The sequence below is a fragment of the Andrographis paniculata genome, unplaced genomic scaffold (genome assembly GCF_009805555.1).
Source record: "Andrographis paniculata isolate CXL003 unplaced genomic scaffold, ASM980555v1 Contig86END, whole genome shotgun sequence".
NCBI classification, from domain to species: domain Eukaryota; kingdom Viridiplantae; phylum Streptophyta; class Magnoliopsida; order Lamiales; family Acanthaceae; genus Andrographis; species Andrographis paniculata.
In genome coordinates this window covers 5,615,372-5,641,875 of record NW_026137624.1, presented here as the reverse complement: position 1 = coordinate 5,641,875, position 26,504 = coordinate 5,615,372, and the positions used below count along the sequence as shown (strand labels likewise).

At 31.7% G+C, this 26,504-nt stretch overlaps 5 protein-coding genes across 9 annotated transcripts; 3 read left to right on the top strand and 2 right to left on the bottom strand.

Annotated features, from left to right (window-relative positions):
* Positions 1-2,753: 2,753 nt before the first annotated feature.
* LOC127242435 (plant cysteine oxidase 2-like) lies at positions 2,754-6,896 on the top strand. Its single transcript, XM_051261975.1, has 5 exons — positions 2,754-3,196; positions 4,810-4,919; positions 5,012-5,156; positions 5,999-6,217; positions 6,671-6,896. The coding sequence occupies exons 1-5, from the start codon at positions 3,001-3,003 to the stop codon at positions 6,784-6,786; spliced, it is 786 nt and encodes a 261-aa protein (XP_051117932.1). The 5' UTR covers positions 2,754-3,000; the 3' UTR covers positions 6,787-6,896.
* A 2,726-nt stretch (positions 6,897-9,622) lies between these two features.
* On the top strand, positions 9,623-12,943 carry LOC127242369 (ubiquitin-conjugating enzyme E2 2). The gene is made up of 6 exons (XM_051261885.1): positions 9,623-9,790; positions 10,064-10,197; positions 10,287-10,312; positions 10,621-10,710; positions 12,239-12,327; positions 12,486-12,943. The coding sequence occupies exons 2-6, from the start codon at positions 10,073-10,075 to the stop codon at positions 12,612-12,614; spliced, it is 459 nt and encodes a 152-aa protein (XP_051117842.1). The 5' UTR covers positions 9,623-9,790; positions 10,064-10,072; the 3' UTR covers positions 12,615-12,943.
* A 1,459-nt stretch (positions 12,944-14,402) lies between these two features.
* LOC127242366 (protein IQ-DOMAIN 31-like) lies at positions 14,403-18,597 on the top strand. 2 transcript variants are annotated; one of them, XM_051261880.1, is made up of 8 exons: positions 14,403-14,752; positions 14,915-15,063; positions 15,589-15,671; positions 15,856-16,119; positions 16,685-16,882; positions 17,004-17,069; positions 17,260-18,181; positions 18,272-18,597. In XM_051261880.1, exons 3-8 carry the CDS (start codon positions 15,597-15,599, stop codon positions 18,301-18,303), a joined length of 1,557 nt encoding a protein of 518 aa, XP_051117837.1. In that variant the 5' UTR covers positions 14,403-14,752; positions 14,915-15,063; positions 15,589-15,596; the 3' UTR covers positions 18,304-18,597. The 2 variants fall into 2 exon arrangements, with proteins under 2 accessions (XP_051117837.1, XP_051117836.1); XM_051261879.1 differs by having other exon boundaries at positions 14,403-15,063.
* A 262-nt stretch (positions 18,598-18,859) lies between these two features.
* LOC127242367 (serine/threonine-protein kinase PBL34-like) lies at positions 18,860-22,496 on the bottom strand. 4 transcript variants are annotated; one of them, XM_051261883.1, is made up of 7 exons: positions 22,190-22,496; positions 21,717-21,930; positions 20,700-21,037; positions 20,470-20,605; positions 20,190-20,326; positions 19,978-20,101; positions 18,860-19,748 (listed from the first exon to the last, which is right to left on the bottom strand). In XM_051261883.1, exons 2-7 carry the CDS (start codon positions 21,901-21,903, stop codon positions 19,198-19,200), a joined length of 1,473 nt encoding a protein of 490 aa, XP_051117840.1. In that variant the 5' UTR covers positions 21,904-21,930; positions 22,190-22,496; the 3' UTR covers positions 18,860-19,197. The 4 variants fall into 4 exon arrangements, with proteins under 4 accessions (XP_051117840.1, XP_051117839.1, XP_051117838.1 ...); XM_051261882.1 differs by having other exon boundaries at positions 18,861-19,748; positions 22,257-22,496; XM_051261881.1 differs by having other exon boundaries at positions 18,861-19,748; positions 22,309-22,496.
* A 2,227-nt stretch (positions 22,497-24,723) lies between these two features.
* On the bottom strand, positions 24,724-25,482 carry LOC127242060 (homeobox-leucine zipper protein ATHB-23-like). The gene is made up of 2 exons (XM_051261391.1): positions 25,183-25,482; positions 24,724-24,969 (listed from the first exon to the last, which is right to left on the bottom strand). The coding sequence occupies exons 1-2, from the start codon at positions 25,480-25,482 to the stop codon at positions 24,724-24,726; spliced, it is 546 nt and encodes a 181-aa protein (XP_051117348.1).
* Between the last annotated feature and the right edge of the window lie 1,022 nt (positions 25,483-26,504).

Sequence of the window (26,504 nt, the reverse complement as noted above, 5' to 3'; positions counted from 1 at the left end):
GTTGTATCAACAGTGTTTAAATATTTTAAGTTGCTTAGTGACAAGATTAATTATACCCATGTTTGGTCTTTACTTGCAATTTCTTAGTTATTGAATGGAAAAAAGTATAATGAACTTTTGTGTGGGTAAAGAAAATATATTATATACTCCCTATGTCCCGAAACTATAGTATTAGTTGTGTTGGACACGAAATTTAAGAAATATTAATATTATATTGATAATGAATAAAAAAATATAGGTAAAATGTCTCTATGAACATTTTTGTCCTTGTGAGTGTATTAGTGTAAAAGGCAGTGACAATTGTGTAATAATAATGAATAGTATAGATAGTTTTATAATGATACAATTATTTATGAAAATAGATTATTATTTTGAAACGGACAAAAATAGTAAACAAGACTATTGTATTGAAACGGACAAAAATAGTAAACAAGAATATATGAGTGTATGCGCATTTTATATATCTTTAATAAATATTATTAGGACTTGAAATCTTGCAAAATTTAATGTCAACAATACTTTAAAATAGTTTCAAGTAATTTATTTCAAGCTCAAGGTGAATTTGTAGATTTAATTTCTACAATAAATCGGTTCAAATAGATGATGAAATTTAATTACGGAATGAAATTAAATTCGAAATTTCTTGAAATTAAATTCTGGTGAGTAGAAATGCATTGTGTCAATATGTGAACTGAGATTTTTTCAATTGTTCGGACTTAAATATAACTAAAGTCGTGAGCTAAAAATTATTACGGACTTTGGACAAATCAATTAAGTAATTAACTAATGAAAGTGGGAAGTTGTTCAACATTACTTAATGCATCCTTAATCACATATATTTATATATATTGAGTTGAGATTTTAGTATAACAATTCTTCGTAAATACTAATAAAAAAAATTAATATATACATCAATACAATATATAATGCATATGAATGTATTTTATTCTTTTATAAAAATTAACAATTCAACATAAAATATTATTTTTCATATTACTAAAAATATAATTTTTTTCATATCTAACATAAAAAATATATTCATAAAAAAACACAAAGTGAACAAACTCAATGTGCATACACTATATTATTTTGTAATAGTCGAAATATTTCAAAAATCCACTTATGATTTGAAAATTCCGCGTAATTTTACCTTGTGGTTTAAAAATTGTGTAACCCTCTCGTATATTTCAGAATATTGCATCAAAACCCCACTGTCTACCCTTAACAGAGTATACACTATACACGCCAATAATATTACGTGGATAAAGTCTGCCAACTTTGAAATTTACATTATTGGCTATATCTGATACGCTCTATAGATGGTACGGAAATTTGATGCAATATTTTAAAAAATATGATGGAGCGTCAAACAATTTTTAAAAGTCACATAAAAAAAAAAAAAAATTATACAGAATTTCAAACTACAAATAAATAAATTGTGAACAAATTACTCTTTTACATACAAAATTACAATTACCAATTCACCTTCACACAATCATCCCGGATAACCGTACAAAGGCAGTTCATACTTATTTTGACTTTAATTAGGTCAAATAAACTATAAATAAATTTACAATATTTTAATTCATAGGTACTAATATATATTTCTTTTGATATTTAAATTTATATTATGTCCCCTTATGAAACTTTCGTTATTGGATTAGACATGATGAAATCATAAAAATTTTGACATTTTCAAACTTTGTCTTGACAGTTCCAATTCCGTATCAAGGTCACCATGATAAGCCAATAATTTTTTTCCATATTTCATAATACGATTTTTCTATGAAAAATACGAGTTTGAGTTTGAAGAAGGGAAAGAGCAAAGATCTTGTACGACGGAGCCGAGAGAAATACTCAAAAGATTGAATTTTGTTTACTCACTTTAAATTGAGTATCGATTTTCCTTTATTGGTCCGAGTAAGATACGACTTATTTAAAAAATTTCTTTGAAAAAAATAATTCAAAAAGAAAATCCTTTTGTGAGATTCCGTATATTCTATATCAAGTCAATTTTTAATTCTTGATTGTTGAGATTTACGTCAATTCTGATTAATATTTGTCCCTTAATTTTCAAAATTCAGAAAAAAAAAAATAAAAATAATTAGTTGCAGAAGGTGAGAAACAAATTTGGTCCATAACCATGGGTTCTAATACAAAAGATCTCGTAACACTTACCAATGAGGCATGTGGATTAGAAGTTTTCCCAACTCAATTATAAATAAAGAAAAATATTTTTTAGTAAAATAATATTAATTCTCTTATAAAATAATTTTATTTTTATCTATTTTTTTTTAAAAAAAATTGTCCGATAAAATAGAGATAAATTTCGACAAATAATGCAGTAGTATTAAATAGATAAATAACATTTAATTAAATTTACTATTTTATAATACATTAAAAAGAAAGAAAAAAAAATCTTAAGATTTTAATTTTAATAAATTTAAGAAATTCACCACCGTTTGCTCTTGAAGTAAAAATAAAGAAAAATATAAAATAAAGATAAATCCGCTCTTACGAACACCGTGACCAACATATGAAACCACCCTGGACTCCAATACTGAACCAATTTACACCGTTGATTCAGTGGGTCACACAAAATCAAAGTCTAATCCAATACAATGAATGGTCCAGATCTACCCGGCTCTCAGCTCCCTGGACTTCCCCAGAATCTCCCTTACAGCCCACTGGTTTCATCTTTGCCCATGGTTTTCCATTTCCAGTCTCCAGAATCCTTCAATTCATGGCTTCCTTCAACCTCATCCCCATTTATGCAAAATCTACCGTTGCTGTGATCCTCCATGCGCAAAATGGGATAAGGAGAAGCTCAATTTCTTATCCACTGTTCCAATTTTTTTATCCTCCCCACGAATTACTGAAACCAGTGTGCCCCCATCGCTGTTTCTGCACAATCGCGTCGTCAGGTATATTTGAAACTGCCCGGCGCTCGATTTCACTATCGCGTCGACGGCGGAGGTCCTGATTTCTGAGATTGATTTGATGCAAATGGGAATTGAGCAAAATCAGGGCGGTAGGAAGGGGAAAGGGAGCAGCGAATCGAGGAAGAGCAATCGGAGGCAGAAGAAACCGTCGCCGGTTCAGCGGTTATACGACACTTGCAAGGAAGTGTTCGCCGACTGCGGCCCCGGCGTTGTGCCGTCGCCGGAAAAGGTCGAGAGGCTCGCGGCGGTTTTGGGTATGAAATTTCAATCTGATTTTGGCTGTTACATTCATCATTGCGTCCAATTTTCAGCCAATGAATATTCATCAGTATATATATATAATATATATACATATATGCAAATTGATTGTGGTGATGAAGGGATTCCATGAGTCTACCTTTGATGCTGAAATTCTAGGGTTTGTTCTTGAAATTTAAGGCAATCTGGAATTTGGATAAGACTTAAGAGCTTGATTTTGTTGGATTAGGGTTGATTCTTGCATGCGTTATTTGATGTGACATCAGCAGAATTGATTTGTGTGATTATCTGGATGGATTTGTCTGAAATGATTGAATTAATTCTTGATTGAGTTTTGATTTTGCCCCTTTTGGTGATAAGAAAAAGATGGCAATTCTTTTTTTGAGTGGATAAGAATCAACACTTTGCTTTTTCTCTGTTTTTATATGATTTGTGGTGTATTTTGATGTTATTCAGTCACTTTTTTTGTGTTTGGATTGATGAAGAAAGGATTGAAAGAATAATTAGTGTTTATAGGATTAGGGTTCACAATGATTGAGTGTATTTGTTTAATCTTTATAGTCTTAGGTGTTTTGTTGTTAGGTGTGTGAATCGAGAATGATGTTTTGTTTGTTTTGTTGATTTTTATTGTTATGTGTGTATATTTATCTATATATTGTATTTTTTGGTTAATTGCAGTAGGAATAAACCACTTGGTGAAATTTTGTTTAATCCCAAATGTTGAATTGAATTGTTTATTTCATTTACAATGAGCTCTTGATTGATTGGGTGTATTTTGATCTTTTGAATTTGAATTTTTTTTAGTAGAATGCTCAGTTTAGATGGAAAGTTTTGAAGTTTTTTTTTTAAAATATTAGTAAAAAATTGGGTAATTGATACGATTTTTATGAGAAAAAATATATTTTTGGTTTTGATTTATTTATTTTTTTTAAAAGGTTATGGTCAATGAATAATATCAAAACTTCCAAAAGTATATTTAAATAATGGGTCTATTCACTTTTGTTTTTTTTTTGTATATTTTTTATATTGAGTATGAGATGTTTTTTATAATATTTATCGAGAATTGTGTCATTCAGAAAAATGCTAAGCGAACAAACTCATTATGCCTTTAAATTATTGGATTTGAAGTTTTACATTGAAAACTATGCGTTCTTGATATGATGTTTTGATTAGAAAATAAGTAATTTCTTAGGTTGAAAAAATATTTTACGGTAGATTGGATGGTGCAGAAGTAAATTTGAAAGCACAATACACACTTTGTCGATTAAGGGGTGAGAATAATATGCCATGTTTAAAAAAGAACTTTTGTTGCACCATTTTTACAAACATATTTCTGCATCTCAGCAATCTACTTTTGCGTTCGAAAAGTTATTCGAATTTAAGGCATATATGTTCCGTATTGTTAATGAAAACTCTGCTGTATAAACTTCTTAAAGTTGGATACTAATCCTGATCAATTCCCGAAATCTTCCAGCAGCATTGTTTTAAGACTGTTTGTAGAATCTTTAAGACTCAGCTTCCGTAAATTTTGTTTCCATGTCCTGAATTCATTTTGGTAATTAAAAATTCAACTTGTGTAGCTGTAACAAATTATAATCGACTTATGCAGATGGCATCACCCCAGCAGATGTTGGCCTGAGGCCAAATCAACCGTATTTCAGCAGCGAACGAGCTCCCATCATATCGTATCTTCCCCTTCACGCGGGTGACAATTTCTCCGTACGCCACTCGTCCTTCAACTCCTCCACTCTTTAAGTTTTCTCATGATTTCGATATGATTGATTGTTTCACTTGATCGCGTGCGTGCGCAGATAGGAATCTTCTGCTTGCCCCCGGTGAGTGTCATCCCTCTTCACAACCATCCCGCAATGACGGTCTTCAGCAAACTTCTCTTCGGGACGATGCATATCAAGGCTTATGATTGGTCGAACGAGGCGGACGGCAATGCCATTGTAGGTATGCTATCGAAACTATTCGGCTTTTAGCTTTTAGTCGTAATGTTATTTCATTACTTTTTTATCAATTCATTAATAAATTTACTATAATATCTCACTGTACTTTAACATTATAATACTACATCTGTCCCATAAGAAGAACACTATTTGTTTTTTTTAATATTTTTATATTTGTATAATTTACTCCATAAATAATATTGTATTTGTATTATAAGAGATTAGTAGATATATTTTTGTCTTTTTTCTTGATTTGAAGCATATGTTACTCTTATTATGAGACGGAGATAGTATTATTATTACTTTTTAGTATCCGTGCCCAACCAAAATTACATAATTTTTCCAGACGGAAGGAGTATGTTCTAATTTGGGAACATTTGAAACTGCATAGGAAAAAATTGCAAAAAGAATGAAGCCTATTCTTTGGTCATTTTGAGAATACAGTTGGATCTTTGTATATATTCAGAACATGTTCGTTTGTTTGCTTGTTTTTTTGTTGTCCAAATTCGGACCAATCTACTTGTCCCTAGCTAATCGATCTTCTTTGAAAAAGGAATAAGGAATCGGAATTCCCGGCTATCTCTCCTCGCAAAAGTCGAATTTGTAGTATACTCTACTCTGCCCCGCCCATCTTTTTGTCTCATTGTTTGGATCCTTCCATAGCTAAACACCAACCTTCGATTACTTCAATTTTTTATTTCCTCGATTGTTATTGTCTGCCGGGGCCGAGCCCCTTTAGCCTTTTTATATACGAAATGGGACCTCGAGTCGACTAGGAAATTAAAAATGGAACGTGCTTTGGTAAAAATAATTTGACGAGTTTTCTTATCTACTTTTTCGATGCAGTGCAACCCAATGGATCGCGCCTGGCGAAGCTGAAGATCAATTCAACCTTCACGGCGCCGTGCAGCACGAGCATCTTGTATCCGGCCGACGGCGGCAACATGCATTGCTTCACTGCCGGCACGGCCTGCGCTGTGCTGGATGTGCTCGGGCCGCCGTACAGCGACGACGATGGCCGTCACTGTCAATACTACTATGAGCTTCCATTGGCTACATCAAGAGGTATTTTTTAAATTTATTCCGCTTAGACAGAAGTTTCCGAAGAATTTTGGAAATTTGCAAAAGTAAAATATTACTATTTGATTTGATGCTTTCTGAGAAAATAAATATACTCCCTCCCTTCCATATCTATTTATCTGTTTGCTTTTATATTAGTATTATATTGGGATGTAGTAGAAATAAAGATGAAAAAACTAAACTGGTAATGACATTTATGTAATATATTATAAATTTAAAGGGTATTTGTGATGTTACAATTACCTAAAAAAAAAATTGATACTTTATTATTGAGACGGATCAAAGTTAGTTTGTTAAGGCATGGAGAAAGTATTTGATGCGATGATTTTTCATAAATAAATAGTGCAAAATAGGTGAAAGTTTACTATGTAAACAATGATTTTGGAATATTTTGAATGTAAGAATAAATTTTTGAATTGAAATTTTTTAAATTTGCAGGGGAATTGGAGGAGGAGGAGAGAGAAAGGTATGCTTGGCTGAAGGAGAGAGAAAAGCCAAGAGATTTGTGTATATTGGGAGTGCCGTACGATGGGCCAAAGATCTTGAAGAAATGAAGCATTTATTTCTCCTTGTATCATAATCATAGACATTTTCTTTGTTTAGTTTTAAATTTTCATTGTCACTTCTCTTGGTAATCTATTTATATATATTATTATTTTGCTGATTTTTTAGTTGGGATTTTAGGAGGCTTTTATTTGGTCAATTTCAACTATCAAATACTGAATTAGATTATTGAAAGAGATATGGATTAGTTGTTATCAAAGGGACATATATACTACAAATTATTGAATATATATATATATATTTTATTTATTCCCTTCGTTTCTTAATAATCTATCCATTTTTTTCATTTTGATCCGTCTTATAACAAAATATTTATTTATTTATTTTAGTAATTGTATTATTATGTAACGTTACAAATATTTTTTTAATTTACAATATATTATACAAATATCATTACATTTATATCATGCAATAATAATAAGGTTAATTTAGAGTATTATATATATTGTAATTAATTTTTGTAAATATAATACTTCCTCTGTCCATAACAAGTATCTATTTTTTTTATTTTAATCTGTTTTTTTAAGTAAATGTACTATCTACTTAACATTACAAATACCCTTACAATTTATAATATATTACACAAATTTCATTACCTTTATATCACACATACTAATAAAGTTATTTTAGTCATTTTTACTTTATTTCTACTATATTCTAATATAATACTAATATTTTTAAAACTACGTGCAAAAAATAAATGGATACTTAGTTCCGAGACGGAGGGAATATGATATTTATTTTATAAGATATAGTCTCATACAAATAGTTTTATTACACAATATATTTATACCTATGGATAGATATAAGCAGACAGCATCTGTGCTCATTCCTCTTTATAGAGATGGGGTAAAGAGTGATGACTCGAAGGTTTGTTTGTTTACTGGCCTTTGATTTTGTGTTTCTATTTCTATTTTTTTTACAATTATATATTTTATAAAATAAAAATTTAACTTTTGAAATTGAACTCTAACAGAGAGAGAGGGTGAATAAATATATAACAAATACAATAAATTAATTTAATTAACTTAGTATACAACGGATAATACATATTTAAAACTCTTTAATTTTTATTTATTTTTTAAAAATAAATAAATATTTGTATCTATATTTAAAATTCAATATATTTTATAAATAGTTTATATTAATTATAAATAAATAAACTAATTTTATTTATTTATTTATATTATATAAAATTTTATTATCTACAAAGTGATATCTTTTACGATAATAAATTTTAAAATATTTAAATATATATTCTAATTTTTCTGATAATGTATATTAAATTTATTTTAAAGCTATTAATCTTATTAATCACGTAACAATAAAATAATATCATGACTCATTGTTATTAACTAATTAATATTATTATCTTAAATATTATCACTAGTGAAAAAAGTAGATTGTTTTAGGACAAAAAGAGTAATTACAAATTAATAAAATAAAAAGTTTAAATAAAATTTCAAGAGTATATTTTGTTTGTGTTTGAAGAACATATCAATAATGTTTAACTTATATAATTTTTTTTTGATAAAAATGATATTCTTTTTGTCCTGCTTTAATGGTTAAATTTTTTTTTTTTTATATGTTATGCGTCACTGTATATATTTATTTTTTAATAATAATGAATCTTATTATTTTTTTTTACAAATATCAATATTTTACTATCACATTATTATTTTTATAAAAAAAATAATAAGACAATTATTTTTACCATATTTTTTATATACTGTAATTAAAATATTATTATTTTTTCAAAAAGTAAATATATACCTTAAGCAAGACCAAAACAATAAGACGTGTTTACTTATGAAGTTTTAGTTTTGAGTTTTGATTTTAAATAGTAAAATTTTGAATTGAAATAGTTGTTTGATGTGATAAAAATATGTGTTAATGTGATGTTTTGAACGTAGTGTAATAAAATAAATAAAAATTGAATGTTTAATTTGATATTTTTGAAAAAAAAAATTAAAATAATAAAATCAAATGTAAAACATGACCGGTAAACACACTCACCCTCTTAACAAAACATCATATAAATAAGAATTATATTAAAATTTTAAATTTCACAACGAAAAGCAAACAAACTCATACCTATCCAATTATCCTTTTATTTTAAAAGTACTATTTTATATTCATCTTTACTATTTCAATAAAAAAATATACTAATATGTTATATCACAAAATAAAATTAAAATATTATTAAAATAAAATTTCATATGCATATCTATTTTAAATTACGATCCCAAAACAACTATGCTTAAGTTATTATTATTATTCAAATAAAATATTTATTTTTTGTATTTTGATATATTTAATACTCCCTCCGTCCCACGTAGTATGTTCACGTTGCCGTTTCTGTCCGGCCCATATATCATGTCACTTTTATTTTTTGGAAAATGATTACACACTTTAATCTAATTTTAAACTTTTTAATTTTATTTTTTTAAATTTTAATAAAACTAATTAGTTATCTTAATCTTAATTTATAATTATTTATATTATAGAATAATTATTTTCACTAATACATTATTTAATTATCTACTATTTTATACCCTCCTAAAATACATTGTGTAACAGACACTGTATGTGGGACGGGTAATATAATTTATTGTTTTTTAAAATATAATAATATATTTTATTAATTTTTTTAAATTTAAAATTTTTATTTTTTCTATATTAAGTAGAGTATTTAATTATTATATAATAATTTTTTTTATTAATATATTTTATAAAACTTAACCTAATTTTAAAATCAGAAAATTTCAAGTCAGATCTTAGCTGTATATGCATATAGATATGAATATCTATATACACACACATATAAATGTGTGTATGTTATGTGGGTAAAGCCATTTGAAGATTCTGCGCTTGCGTTTTACGCTAACTTATCTCCGAACATAATTTTCTTATAAAACGCTCTCTCTGGTGTTGGAGACAAATCAGCCATCACATAGAAGACCGGTGGGACTTCCCTTGCGCCGCTGATTTCAGGTACACGACTTTCTTCTTTTGATTAAATTCCCGCTGTTTTAGTGTTTTTATGTTGATTTGCTTCTGGATCTGAAGTTTTCTCGGGTTGATATGATCAATTTCTTATCTATATAGTTGTTTTTGTCTTTGATGGCGTTTTTTGAGCGATTATCGTTAATTTTCGATATAAGTCTTAGAATAGTCTTAGATAGGGTTCAGTATCAATTTCCAATACTTGAATTGGACAACATAGAAAGGGAGCTGAGCTGTGGATTTGAATCGTGGTCATTGTAGGTGGTGAAGATGTCAACGCCTGCGAGGAAGCGATTGATGAGGGATTTCAAGCGGTTACAGCAGGATCCTCCGGCAGGCATCAGCGGTGCGCCATATGATAACAACATTATGCTCTGGAATGCCGTTATATTTGGGTATGTTACATGATTTGAAAGGATTGAGATAATTATTTACTTGTTTTTGCTGACCTATGGATTTTTTTTTTTCTTATAATTGCTTTCAGCCCCGACGATACACCTTGGGATGGAGGTGAGAAGATGCAAATCTTTTGGTTAGATATAAATTGGTTGGTGCAGTTAAAATTCCTGTAATTTCTATGGCTTGGATTGATTTATTGAGAAGAGTATATGGTAAAAAGCATAAATTGATAAGAGATTTGATAAGTGGTCGGTCATTTCTTTCAATGATGAAGAAGGTATGCGAGGAATGATAAAGAGAAGATAGAACTAATTATCAGTCCAGTGGCTTCTTTATATTAATGTGTAATATGCTTGATCCACCAAAGTTCAATCTTCTTAATTGATCACTTATTCTATTAATTGTTAATTTTCTTATAGGAACGTTTAAATTGACACTTCAGTTTACGGAGGATTACCCAAATAAACCACCGACAGTGCGATTCATATCTAGGATGTTCCATCCAAACAGTAAGTTTTGTGATGTCTGATTATTTGATGTTTTCATTGTTATGGAGATGTTATCTGAATGCTTTTCACTTACCTATATATGATGGCCGGACATCTGTTGACGATAAATACCCGACACATATTGTCCGTAATGGACTTGTATAACAATGTGATAGAATTTGCTGATCACAAAAATCGGGCTAAAAGTCAAATAGACTTCTGATTGCATGATATGATTGTATTTTTTGTTTTCCTTTTTGTTTTTTTGGGTTTATGTCGTTATCGTTGTTGTTAGTAATGAACTAGCCAACTTATCCTTTATGGGTATCAGAAGAAAAAGTTTATCAGATTTATCCTTTTCTCACTCAAGCCATTGGTTTTGTACACAATTGTAGTAATGATCAACTTATTTTATGACGATAATATTCTTCTAAACTGTCTTAGGAATGGGCATTCACAATTTTCTTCGTCCTTTAGCTCTTTTGAAAGGATTCTAACTATTCTAAATGCTTAAAAACTTGAATTTGAGCCACAAGACAATTTATTTATTTTTCCGTTATTATAAGCTTTTGTCTGATTGAAGAAAACAGTAGACTGAATTTGACTAAGGTTTCTTTTTATATGCCACTGCATATGAGATGTCGTTTGATAAAGCTCAAGCCTCATATGAGATGATCAAGTAGTCTGTTCTGTATGAAAACAAAACGTTCATAGTAGTTTGTTTTTTCTTTTGGAATCTCCTATAGATATATTAGACCATAATAGAGACAAGTTACCCCTGTATGATACGGACTGGGATAAGTGAAAGTGATTTTTTCTTTCAAGTTATTATTCACTATGCCTTACTAAACATTGTGCTCTATTCGACTAAATGCTTTTACCAAAGATCTAAAGTGTCAATTTCGCTTTAAAAGTCAAAGCGCAACCATTAGATCAAGAATAGGGAAGTCCTTCATAAGCTTGTAATCCGGGAATGTTGCCATTTTATAGTCTAAATCAGCATGTAACGTAATGAGTAATGACGAGGCTTTATGTTGTAACGGTTGTACATAGTATGTGCATATGTCTATGACATGATTCAATGTTTTTTTGTTACGTGATTATTGTTGTTTTTAATTGTGCTACCTTTGTATGATTAAGAGTTAGAGATTGAATTTGTGTTTTCTTGAATTATTTGATTCAAAATTTGACTTGATTTATTCTCAACATGCAAGTAATAACAATTTTTTTATCTTTTTAGTTCCTTTCTATGTATTATTGCTATTACGCTAACCAATGCACAATGTTTTGTGCAACACGCACGCCCGCTAAAACAAACTAAAAATTAGAAGTACTATTATTCACACAAGAACCAGATGATCCTTCCTACATATCAAAAATCGTAGCTAAGCTAAGCTAAGCCGCATCTTTATCATCTGTCAATTCTTTTAATTTTGCCAGATTTGCCAATCATATATAACAAAGTATAGTGGACATTATTATTTTATTTGCTCCATGCTGATTTTACATAGTTACGATTGGCTTATATTGATGTACATTTGGGTATCAGTTTACGCAGACGGAAGTATTTGCTTGGATATATTGCAAAACCAGTGGAGTCCGATATACGATGTAGCTGCTATACTAACATCCATTCAGGTATGTAAACTTAGGGTGTGTTTGTTTGGGAGTTTGGATTTTGAGTTGGAATTTGAATAGTAAAAGTTTTCAATTGGAATAGTTGTATGATGTGATATAAATATGTATTATGTGATGTTTTGAATATAAAATTAAATTTTAGCGAACCCAAATTACAGTCCCTGCTTTGCGATCCGAACCCAAATTCACCGGCAAACTCGGAGGCTGCCAGGATGTTTAGCGAGAACAAACGCGAATACAACAGGAAGGTGCGCGAAATCGTGGAACAGAGCTGGACAGCAGACTAAAGTGTCTCCAAATGACTGGAAATCTCGCGCCTGGTCTCGACGGTTTACGTAACATTTCTCTTAAATGCTTTGCTTTCACAATTTCTGCGTTAGCAGTCTCACTCAGGACAACATGGCTGTGTCGAAAAACATAAATTTTATTTTCGTTGCTCGTCGTGTACATAATCTCATCTTGACATCTTCTTGTAGTAGGTTGCTGCTTCCCTTTCAATTTCTCAATTATGAATTTACTTACACCTCTCTAGGATTCTCTAACACACTGAAATTTGTATCTTCTGCTGATAATTGTCATCAATATAATATAATGATATGGATTATTGTTTGTCTCATTTGATTGCCAATCTTGCAGATAATTTCTTAGGGACAAGATTAACAGAAAGGGACTAAGCAGTAAGCCTGTCTTTGCTTTTTTATTTTAGAGCTAATGTTCATTGCAGTATTTCATTTTTTTATTTTTTATTTTTGTTTTCAATTTGAAATGAGAACGTAGATTGAATTGCTGTCTTTTGTTATTTGTTTCATTTTGTGTTTTGAATATTACATGTGATACATTTTATATTTTTTAGATTAAGAGAGAGAGATTGCTTTCTCTCCACCAAATTATTATGGCTTTTTTTAAATAATATTTATTTCTATAATAGCAAATAATTTTTATATATTTTTTAAAGTTTCATTTATTTACAATGTTCATTTAACCTTTTTTAGGAGAGATTATAGTATTTATTTTCATATCAAATTTTATATAAAAATTTTATTTTATTTTTTATTTTTTTTTCCAAACTTCATATTAAACATTTATTCAAATCAAATTTAGTATTTACGTTTTGTTCTCATTTTCTATTATGTTTTTATTCTCTTTAAAAATATTAAATCAAATAATTATTTTTCTTATATTCAAAATATTACATCAATATTTATCTATATTACATCAAACAATTATTTAAATTTGAATTTTTACTATTCAAAAATTCAAATCTAAAAATTTAAACCTACAAAGATGCCCTTGATTCTTAAAACATATTGGATGTGTTTATTTGTGAGATTTTAGTTTTTTGTTTTGATTTTGAATAGATGTGATGTTATGTATGTAAAATTTAATTTTAGTATAATATAACAAATAAAAAATTGATGTTTGATTTGATATTTTAAGAAAAAATAAAATAATAAAATAATAAAACGAAAAAACAAATGTCAGAAGTAAACACACAAGTGGTTGTTCCCTATTGTTTCTAACTATTTATTTATTTTCCCACCAACAAACAGATACAAAAATATGTCCAAAGAGGTTGATGATTAATTCATCAATTAATAAATATTGGCAAGCACTAATTTTATTGCTTCGCAAAGTACAGCACAATTGTACATAAAATAAATGCCGTATTTAATTTTATTCCCAAATTTAAAAATATTCAAATCCCATATTTTTCCGCTCCTCCAAACCAACAGTTTAAACTCCATACGACATCGTATCCCATAAATAATTTAAATTTAAATTTAAAATAGTATTTTATTTTTTTAACTTTATTTAATTTGCTCATTCTCTTTGTCAATTTATACTCCATCAGTCTCAACTAATAATGAATAAGTAATTTAAATTAAAATTAAAATAACTAAATAATTTAATTAAAATTTAAAAATTATAAATTTAAAAATATAATTAAAATATATAATTATATTTTTGAAAAAAATAATTACAAATTTCGTTGAACATTTTAATCTTTAATTTATAATTATTTTATTATATTATAATTAATTTTATTAATATATTTTTAATTATTTAATAATTACGTATTATTTAAAATTACTCACAAATGAACAAATTATTTAAGAATGAATATTATTATTATTATTATTTAATTTTATAAAGAAATAAAGAATGTGTGAGGTTGCACTCGCACTTGCAGGCAGACGCAACAGTACGCTCAACAACTTTACTAAAAGCGACTGTATAACTGCAACACTGCTCTGCACTCTGCACCCTCTCATTACACACATATATATACATACACTGTATCTGTATCTATATATATCTCTCTCTCCATTTCTTCTCTATTCCTTTTGGAGCGAAAGGGTGAAGGAAGAGAGCGAGTAATAGGTCCGTTTCCTACGCAATGAGTGGGTGGAATTGATTCACAAAGGTATGGGCTTTTCCTAAAGATACCCACCCCAGTCTCTACTAATTTTGCTTCCTTTGCAATCCATCTGCGAATTAAGTTTTCCGTATTCCATGTGATTTTTGCTGCCTAAGGGTTTCCCCTTTCTGCTTTTATATATCGGTTTATTATTGAGCTTGTTTCCAGGGTTTCGTTTCGAGAAAATGTGGAGCTGCGCGGACTGTTGAGTAAGGAGAATTATACATACATATACATATATATATATTTCGATTTCCTTTTCATCTCCAGGTTTGGGAACCGCCAGATCTGAGCTGCATTGCGCCGAAAACGAAAGTGTATGTTTATTTTTTTGTGCTTATTTGATTTTTTTAGTTTTTTTCTTCGTTCGTGTGGGTCGTTAGTGGATTTTCCTACTTTCCAGGAGTTTGGTAACAGATCTTGCACGGTGACTGAATGTTTTTGCTTTTTGATTCTTTAAATATGTTAATCTGAGCTGCAGAATTAATTTTAAGTTTCATGTTTTTTAGCTTCATAGTTTATGAGTAAGTAATTTCTCACTCATCCTTTAGGTTTTATGGATTCTGTTGGCTTTCAGTGTTCTACTTTATAAGTTATCTGTTCTTCTGCGATTGTTGCTGTGTTCTTCAATTTCGCATTTGTTTTGTTCTTATTCTAAGCATTGCAGGTTGCATTTATCAATATTTGTAATGTGTTAAAGTTTTTTGAACACTCATACAGATCTGTACAGATTTTTTTTTTTGGTTATGTTAAAATTGTAGAAATGCTATCTTTTTTGTGTTATGTATTAAGGATTTATCATTCGAAGCTGTTCCGAAATTGAATTGAGTTGTTATTTCTAGTTTTTGCTATGGGAAAGTCTCCTGGAAGATGGATCAAGACAGTGCTGTTTGGGAAAAAGCATTCGAAATCTAGTTTATCCAAGGTAAGAATTTGTTGATTAACTTATGGTGGTTTACATGTTCATTTTTACTCGAAATAATTGTTTCGACAAAATTATGGTTGATTTAGTTCAAAATGTATGATGAAATTGTGTTTGTTTCGAAACATTTTAGTTTACATTTTAGAAGAACCATTTTGTCGATTAAAATTGGCATGGGGTTTTGCAGAATGCCAAACATGGTAAGAAGGATGCTGCAAAGATGCAGTCGGAGGACGTATCTGGGAATCCCCTCGTAATATCAAATCCTCATGTAATTGCCGATGAAGATGCAGAAAATTTGGAACTTGAGAACAGCATTTCTTGTGGGACTGGTGTTTCAATTCCTGTGAATCAAGGTGTGGAATCGCAAAGTGTTTCTGTCTTGCTTCCGATAAGTGATGCTGAAAGGAGAGCTGCTACAAAAGCGCAAGCAGCTTTTAGGGGATACTTGGTAATATTCTCCTGCATTCGACATGCTATTATGCTTGTGATTTTAGTTTCTATATTGAAATTGGGATTTGGATGCTTTCTGTTCCTTTAATCTTTTGATTTTGGTTTGGGGTTTGAGAATAGTTGAAGCTTGAATTGAAATAGTGTTTGATACGATGTTTTGAATGTGGAGTTGATTGTACGTAATATATTAAATGAAAATAAGGTGTTCAAGTTTTGTATTTCGGTTTGGGGTTTGAGAACAATACAAGTTTGAATTGAAATATAATGTTTTGAATGTGAAATTGGTTTTGTATGTAATGTAGTAAATGAAAGTAGGTGTTTGATTTGATAGATTTGGAATGAAAATTGGTTTTGCGTGCATCTTGTTATGTCAATATTCGTACTAATCTTTTGTGGATTTGGAAGGATCGTGTACTCAAAATTAATCTACTTTGAAACCGAAACCATTTTGGATATGCTCGGACACTCTCTATAGCTTTATGTGCAATTCTTGGCGATTGAAATTCTTAGGACGCAATTTTCAGGATTTTCTTTCTAATTGTACTATTCAACTATGCTGACAGGCTCGTCGTGCTTTCCGAGCTCTAAAGGGTATCATAAGGCTCCAAGCTCTTATTCGTGGTCATTTGGTTAGGCGACAGGCCGTCGCTACTTTGCACTGTATGCGAGCAGTTGTTAAGCTTCAGGCATTGGCACGCGGACGAAGGGTTAGACTCTCTGGTACGTGGCGCGGAATACATAAGAAGTGCGACACACTTCAGGTAATGTTGAATCAATTACTCGTTTCTTGATGACATTGTTGAATCAATAGCTCGTATAAATTCGTAGATTCGTATAACTATTTGATGCAAGCACAAGCGCATTGTTCCGTGATTTTGTCAGGGTGCTAAACAGGCCGAAGGTGGAAAAACATTCGAAAATCAAGCGGCAAATGCATACATTCGTAAGGTTGCATTTTTAATTTTCATTGCATAGCTACCTATCAACGCAAATATAAATGATACAATAGCGCGCCTTTATTCTGTTTTCTATTATGTGCATCTTTTTAGCATCCTATCGAGATGATCTATAAGAATTAGCGTTTTGTGACTGCTTTTTTTAACACGGGTCTGATTACCGTCGTTGCTGTTCTTGCCAGCTTCTTTTGTCGATGCCTACCGCTATGCCCCTGAGTCTTCAATACGATCTGTTCGAACCAAATTCAGCTTCGAACTGGCTCGACCGCTGGTCATCGTCTCGTTTTTGGGAGCCACCTGCTCGTCCGAGAAAAGTTTCGAATGCAAAGCCTCAGAGGAAGCAGGGCGAGACGCAAATTTCCGAAAATGATTCGTGGAAGTCGAAGAGAACCATCCGGAAGCCGCCTTCAGTTTCTGGAAACATCGACAATGGAGCTTTAGCTTCTTTCGAAACCGAGAAGGCCAAAAGGAACCCGAGGAAGGAGGCCGTTCAAGAACAACCCCAAAACGAACTCGAGAGGGTCAAGCGGAATTTAAGGAAAGTTTCCGTTTCTACGACGACCATTACTTCCGAAAGACCAGAAATCGAACCTGAGAAGCCGCTACAATCCACAGGCCTGAAAGGAATCGTCGTTTCCACCGAACACCAAACCGAGTCGGACGTCGAAGCTCCTTTAAAGACGCTAACAATCGAAGATCCAATCGAGACGCCGCACGAAGATCAGTTTCACAACTCGGAAAACGGTGGCAAGACAGGCGACGTAACGGGCAACGGGGACGACAAGGACAATCACAAAATCCGTAAGCGAAGATCGCTTCCCGCGAAGCAAGAGTACGTCGAAAACATATCGCAGAATGCCCCAAACTTACCGAGCTACATGGCGGCCACAGCATCGGCGAAGGCGAAGCTTCGAGCCCAAGGATCTGCTCGATTCAGTGACGACGGCGGCGGCGGGGAGCAAGGTTACGTTCGTCGCCATTCTCTCCCGGCCCCGACCAACGGGAAGTTAAGCACTATGTCGCCTCGACTGCAGAAGCCTGTCCAAAGTAGCAACGGCAAAGGAAGTAATAAAACCAACCGATCGGCGCCATCGACTAGAGACGGTACACGTTTTTACATCCTTATTGTTGTCGAATCTATTCGATCATTCGATGGATGCAAAGTTAAGAAGTATGTTTGATTTTGCTGCGCAGATAAGGTAGTGCAGAGGGGCTGGAGGAGGTAATAACGATGAGAAGATTTGTATAGCCATAGATGAAGATGAAGAAGAAGAAGAAGAGGTATGTATTTGTTTGTCTGTTGGATTAATTATAATTGTTTTTAGTTAAAAGCCTGTGGGTTTATTATGGGTTGGTTTGGTTCGATTAAATACTGCTCTGTCATGTTTTGTTTCTGCTTTCCTTTTTTTTTTTTTTTTTTTTTTTGTCCTTTTTATTACAAACAAACGTTTTTGAAAATGTTTTGATGAGAACGAACCATCGTGTTTTCTTGTGTCGGTAAGGGGGATTTGTTTTCTGTATTTTTTGTTTTGAGATTTTTATTATGTATGAAAACATATTTGTTATATTGGTTAATTTTGATATAAAATAAAAAATATTTTATAAAATGTATGAATGAATTAATAAAAAGGAATAATAATAAAGTTTCATTTAAATGACCCCATTTATACCTTAAATTGTTTATATTAAACTTAAAGCAAAAGTTAAAATGCTTCGAAACATACAAAATATAATACTTTCTCCGAAATATCAGTAGTATTATATTGGGATATAGTAAAAATAAATTAGATTTTTTACGGGAGGGAGGGAGTATCAAATAGCAAAAACTACCGTAAATATAATAAATAAACTAACCTAATACGAACTGATTGTATGCTTATAGTGGTGATCAATTATATTATAAATATATTGATATATGGATAAATATATAATATATGGCCCGAATAAAACGCAATTAATTTCAGCTTCAATTCAATTCAATTAAAATGTTCATCAGCTCTTCTACACTATATATATAAGAACGAACAATTTTTCTCTACGGCTTCCATAGAGTTTCACGTCTGCAAATCGAAACCGAAACCGAAAAAACGAACGATCAATCATCGACAAACCTCGATCAATCACGGCGTCTCGACAATGGGCTTCTCGACAACAACTTTAGGCGACTGCATCATCGTCATCGATGACGCAGCCGTTCGATTGTGCGGCGAAGCTTCGTTCCCGTTCCTCCTCGACAAAGACGGGCTAAGACTAAACTGTCCGTTCCTTGTCAACCCTGTCTGAATCCGCACCCCGTTTCTCGGGTTCCCGCCCGGTCGGGCCGCCTGTAAGGCCTGAAATTGCGACGACGCGCACGCCATATCGGTGAGCGACGGCAACGGCTCAAGAGCTTCAACAATCTCACTCATCGCGGGTCTGATTTTCGCCTCGCGGCTAAGGCAACGAGCCGCCAGCTGGACAGCCTGCTGGGCGCCTCTGATCGAAAAACGTCCCTCGAGCCGAGGATCGACGAGCCTGTAGAACCGTCGACGCTCGCGGAGAAATGGGCGCGCCCATTCGACGAGGTTATGCTCGCCGTTCCGTCTGGTTTTGTCCATCGATCTCCGCCCCGTCAGCAGCTCGAGTAAAACCACTCCGAAACTGTACACGTCGCTCTTCGCCGTAAGATGTCCTACCAAAACATGTAATAACATTACATCGACGAAAAAAAAAACGTGTTTACTTGTACAACTTTCCACCTGATTTGACTGTTCTAACTTTCTTTTCCCTCCAAACCATAAAATCGAACAACTATCTCAATTCAGAATTTTACTATTCAAAACTAAAACTAAAAACCAAAATCTTACAAGTAAACACAACCAGTAAACTCGGATCAAAGAGGTCAGGTAAAAAGGGTTTACCCGTCATAACATACTCGGGCGCGGCGTAACCGTATGTTCCCATTACACGAGTCGAGACGTGCGTTTTGTCCCCTTCGGGGCCGTCTTTTGCAAGTCCAAAGTCGGAAAGCTTCGCATTGTAATCCTATAACATATATATATATATATATATAAGATTTTTAAGTTTAAGAAAATTGATACTTTCGAAAACGTAAGGTTTGCGATGCATTTACCACGTCCAGCAAAATATTCGACGTCTTGAAATCTCGATATATAACGGGCCTCTTCGCTTCTTCGTGAAGAAACGCGAGCCCTTTCGCCGCGCCCAACGCGATTTTCATCCTTATTGGCCAAGGAAGGGGTAGCGATCCTACCGTACAAAAAGAACAAAAAGATCGATCGATCGATATGTATGAATTAGCGTTTAAACATACTTTTCGAATCAAGATTCTAAAAAAATGAAACCCGATTAATCCGAAGATCGAATACATATAAAGTCGGATAAAAGCATACTCTTAAACAAGTGATTCTCTAAGCTTCCGCGGGGCATGAATTCATAGACGAGAAGCCTTTGGTCATCCTCGATACAATATCCGATCAATTTGACGAGATTCGGGTGTACGAGTTCGCCGAGATAATTCACTTCAGCCTACAAGAAGAAAACGAAACAAGAAATCAATCGACAATTCGAAAGAACGATGCAAAATTATTTGATCTTTCCAAAACAAAAATTCGAATCATACGAGCCATTCTTTGTGTCCTTGAAGCCCGTCATGATTTAGAGTCTTTACGGCGACGGTAAGTCCCGTGCCGGGTTTCACCGGTGCGCTGCTCATCTCGTTAACCCAACCTTTGTAAACGCAGCCGAACCCGCCCTCGCCGAGGAGACAATCAGGCCTAAAATTCCTCGCCGCTAATTTCAATTCGTTATAGGTGAAGTTCCGTAGCTGAGACGATATTTTCAACTCTTCGCTTATGTTTACCGTCGATGGATTACTCTCGCCGTTGCTGGTCGTCGACGACGACACGACCGGAGCGACCGGCTGCTGCTCGTTGCTCGAATCGTTCGTATATTTACTTTCTGAAAAAAATGCACAAAAAGATCGTTATTACCTTCGACACACCACACATGTACAATCGATCGTTCGACATGTCATATTGCGACAATTAAACGACAAAGCTAAACAGTTGCAATTAATAAAAACGGATAAGGGATAAGGCGGCGCCAACAGTCAATTAAAGCCCAAGAAGTGTCCGTTTTTTGGTTAGATCATTACAACCGAACAACATTAGATGTATACATATGTTTACTATGCGCAAAAACAGAGCAACGAATCACAACCGATCACATTGAAATGTCGAATGTAACTTTCTAAAAAATTATTATATCGATTGTCTTTTTCCTCTTGCAAAACATTTTTCGTTTTAAAAATTTGTCCGAAACTCAAAAACTTCTATATAAACAGAGCCTATAAGCTTAATTCGACACCCAAAATCATCAATTTTCGATTCTAAACAACGCAACAAAAAATTAGAGTTGAAGAATCATACTTCATACCCAAATTTCACATTCTTCACCAAAACACAAACATCCATTAATCAATCAATCAATCAAAATCAATTGATTACCATAAAAACCAACAATGTGATAAACAGACAAAGACAACATATGAATCCAACAAATGAGTTAAAAAGGTAATAATAAGAACACAATAAGAAATGCTCAAATACATACATATATATATATATGTATAGATTACCATTTATAGAAGTTGTCCCACTAACGCCATTGTCGCCATTAATCTTTCCAGACAAGCATCCAAAAGATCTGAAAAACCAACAGCCAACATTATCGTCATCATCATCACTACTGCTTTTCTTCGATTTCGAATTTGGGGCATCCATGGCAGCAGCAGCAGCTTCCGGACAGTGTCGCCTCTGCCTCATTCTTCAAACCCTAGCTAGAATTAAAATCTAAAAACAAAATAAATTAAAAAGGAGACATTTAAAAACATCAAAAAAGAAAGCCCTCCTTTCACACTTTTTGGGTTTTTTTGGGTTTTTCTTCCCCCCTTATCCAAACATTCCTTTTTTCATCAAACTTTGTAAGAATTTCAATTGGCTTTCTTATCCAAATGATGAGATGAGATAAAGACAGAAATCCAAACCCATAAATCAAAAGGCTGTAAAAGGGGGGAAAAATTAAAAACAAAATAATAAATAAAATAAAAACCTAAGATTTGATTGAGAATCCAAAATGTTTGAACATGCGAAAGAATCGAATCAAAGTAAGAAATTACAATGTGGGGTGTCAAAAAACAGCAATTCACGAAGAACCCTTCAGACACTCACACTGAAAACAGTCATTCGAATTTCTAGAGAGAGAGAGAGAGGATTTGTTGAGAGAGAATATGTCTGTTTCCAGAAACGGACACAGGCGTAGCGCTGGTTCTCGAGGACAAACAAAGGAACAAAGCTCTCACTCGGTAAGGGCAAATGTGAATGACGTGTATATCTATCTGTGCGTGCTAGAGAGAGAGAGGAGAGAGAGAGATAGGAATGTGCGTTTTGCCTGAAAAGAAGTAAGAAAATGAAATACGGACAGCGGAGGGAAGCTACAGGCGATGGCTGTGACGAGAGATCTGTGACAGTGAAATCCTATTGGCTAGATTGTTAACCGCGTGGGCCCTACTTTTGTATTGTCTTGATTCTGATTGGACGGTGTGGATGACGCGCTCACCACCGCTGTAACTGTAATATTGCGTCTTCTTCCTTTATGGTACTTACTGCTAATGCAAAAGCCCTTCGTTCTGACCCGCCACGTGGATTTTTATTTTTACTCATTAAATAATTTTTTGGAGAAATTTAGACTATATTTTAGAGTTTAAATAGATAAATTTAACCATCTTAAATATATTTAATAAATATAAATAATTTAATTAAATTTTAAATTTTTTATACATGAAATTTATTCAATTTTTTTTATTTTTTTAACAATAAATATTTTTATTTATATTTAAAAAATTTATTAATATATTTTTTAAATTTAATTTAAATTAAAAAGATTATAATATGAAATTTAAATATAATTAAAATATATAATTATTTTTCAGAAAAAAAATATGTGAAACAGAGATAAATAAATAAATGAACATTTTATATGGAAAGCAATAAATATTTTTAAATATAAAAAAATTAATGTATTTTAAAAAAATTATAAATAATTAATAATGTTTAAAATCTCAAATATATATAAAAACAGTGATTAAAACTTTATACTATAGCATGTTTGTTTATTTTTTACTACTTTTTTCATCCCTATATTTAGCCTCTTTGGTCCTTTGATAAAATTAAGAAAAAAAATATTTAAAAACTAACAAAAAAAAAAAAAGTAGTTTAAACTATTTTTTTAAAAATTAATTAGTGATTAGAAAAAATGGATAAAGGAAATATAATAACTTACCGATAATTGTTATAAATAAATATTAAATAAATTGTAATAGTTAAATATTGATTTCTATTTATTTATTTATTTTTTACTTCCGTAAATATAATAATTAGGTCATTTAAGGACCGATGAAAAAAATAGAATAAATTTGAAGATAGAAAAAACATATAAAAAATTTATTGTAAGTACTAATATATTTTTAGTTAAAATTTTATTAAACATTGTGCTCACTATGTGTGTTCTTTTACACAAAATTTTTCGGACATATCTTTTTTATAAAAATTAATATATTACATACCCTCATTATTTTTATATTATCTATACAATTTCATATATATTTCACATTAAAATATATATATATATCCTTCCAAACCAAAACACAAAGCACACTCAATATTTTAATTACTCCAATTTTTAATTTTTTTTATATGTAGTTATGGATTGCTATTGGTATATAAATTAATAACATAATAATATCTATATCAAGAAGTGTAAGATAGGATATTTAGTACTACTTATAATAAGATGTACGCTTACTTAAAAAAAATAAAATAAAATAAAATAAAATAAAATTGATATTTTGCATTTGAATGATTGGAAAAAATAAAAAATAATAATAAAATTCTTTAAGGCTGACTAGGGTGTAATTTTATTTTATTCAAGATTGGAGTTTGAAAAGCATTCGAATTTAAAAGATGATTTTTTCACTTTTAATTATAAACAACTTTTGGCATCAAGTGTCTAATTATTAGTACTTCCATTTTCGACACTTGATTCATTCATCCATTATATTACAATACTTTATTTTTTTACTTATTTTATTATGTGGTTTTTTTTTCCCCCCCCAAAATATTTACTATTAATATTTTTATTTAACTTCATATATATACCCAAAAAAAAAAAATCTTAAGTCAAGATATGTCTAAGCCGTCATGTGTCTTGTCTCCTAATTGGACTAATTCATTTGAACCGGCCCATTTTAATTGGGCCCATACATTATCTAGCCCAATAAGGTGGGACTAGAAAATTATACTAACAGCAGGAGTTCGAATCCTGGATGATTATTAATTTGAGATAAAGTGGGCTCCACATAATAAACGGTTGAGATTCAAACGGGAGTCTGGCTCCAGCGTGTTTGCAAGAATGTCTACTTTTGTATTTATTTGTTGATTGTAATTATACAGTAACTTTTTTCTGTTTTTTTTTTTTATAATATCCGAAATAAAATATTTAAAATATAAAATAAAATAAATCCTGATTTAATTTTGTGGTTAGAAATCCTCGATTACTATAATTAGGAAGGTGTAGTGCACTCCTAACTAAGGCCATGGCCACAATCCCTGCTGGTTCTCCCCAAACACGTTGCAGAATCCCTCCGGGTCCGGGTCCGGGTCCGGGTCCTGGACCATATCTGGTCTCGATGAAGAAGGCTGAAACTGAAAGACCTCCCTCATATTCGCGGATCCGGGACCTCCAACGCTGGATGATGTCATAACAATGGCGGCGACGCTCGTGTCCGAATGAACACACCCCGCCGAAACCTTCCTCCCGTTTAGAGCTAACAACTGTACGTATATATATATATATCAATAGAGTATTGGCGTATTAATATTAAATTATTTTAATGTTCTATATATATTGCTAAAATAGGAAAGAAATACATTTTATACACCAGACAAAATTTGAAATAGTTTAAAGTTATCTTCAAACCACCGTATGGTCCTGGACTGGACTTAGTAATATGTAATTTTGAAATTGCAAAATGCAAAGTAAAATACCTGTGAGTGGAGTTTTTTATTGTTAGATTTGAGGGCGAGGTTGTGGGCAGCGAGGGACTGGAGCTGTCTGCGAAGGGCATCATAGTCGCTCTCGAGCTTCTTGGTCCGGGACCGGGCTCGTCTGTTCTGGAACCAAATGGCCACCTGTCTGGGGTCCAGGCCCAGCTCCCGAGCCAGCTGGATCTTCCGGTCCGGGTCCAGCCTGTCTCCGCCGGATTCGAAGCTCTTCTCCAGGCCATTCACCTGCTCCGCCTTCAGCCGCCGCTTCTTCTCCTTATTCCGGCCGCCGTGCAGATCCATCGACATCCTCAGCAGATCTTCTACGTACCTCGCTCCAAAAATTATTGTAATAATTAAATTGCTTTGATTCTTTGTAATAATATATTCATTATATTATTTTATCCCACAAAATATTATATAAAAAATATGTAAATATATATATATATATATTACTCACCATTGTTGGAGAAGACGGATTGATCCATTGCTTTCTACCGTGAGAAAGTATACAGTGAATCGCAACTACACTTCCACTCTATATATATAACCATAAATATGATTTTTTTTATTTTATTTTATTATGGATTTACTTTCCCAATTATTTTTTATTATAAGACAATAATTTTTAATATATATAATATATTTATTCTTTTATAAAAATAATATTCGATATAAAATATTATATCTTTTATATTAGTAACATAATTTCTAATATTTTAATAAAAAATAAATACTTCAAACCAAAATATTAAACAAACAAATTGTCTCTCTCTTTTACTACCCATAGATTTCACAATAATATTACAAATATGACAGCACTTGCTTATTATATCAAGACTATTACACTAATTTATATTCTCTCGATCTAAGAGTAAACTTTTTATTTTATTATTTTTTATTGTTTAAGTCAAAATTTCTAATTTTTTTTTATAGTAAAATAAGTCTCAACTAAATATTAAAATATTTTTACTTTTTCTTTTTACATTTTTTTAACTTTAATTTAAAAAATAAAATAGACATTAAACCACTTTAATATTACTTTAATTTACACGCAAAAATCAAATGAAAAACTTATCGATGAACGCATGAATAACTAAGAGGAACACAATTTTGATTGATATATTCTAATATCTTACGATATCAAATTGATCTCGATTGTATAATAATATACATCGATTGTAAAGGCACAAATGCAGACGCAACGGCAATCGGATGTAATGCATCGACAAACTGATAATGAAAATTCACACCAATTTGATTCCGATCCATTGATAAATAAAATATTTCAATAATTTAACAATAATGTCTAAATATAATCTCAC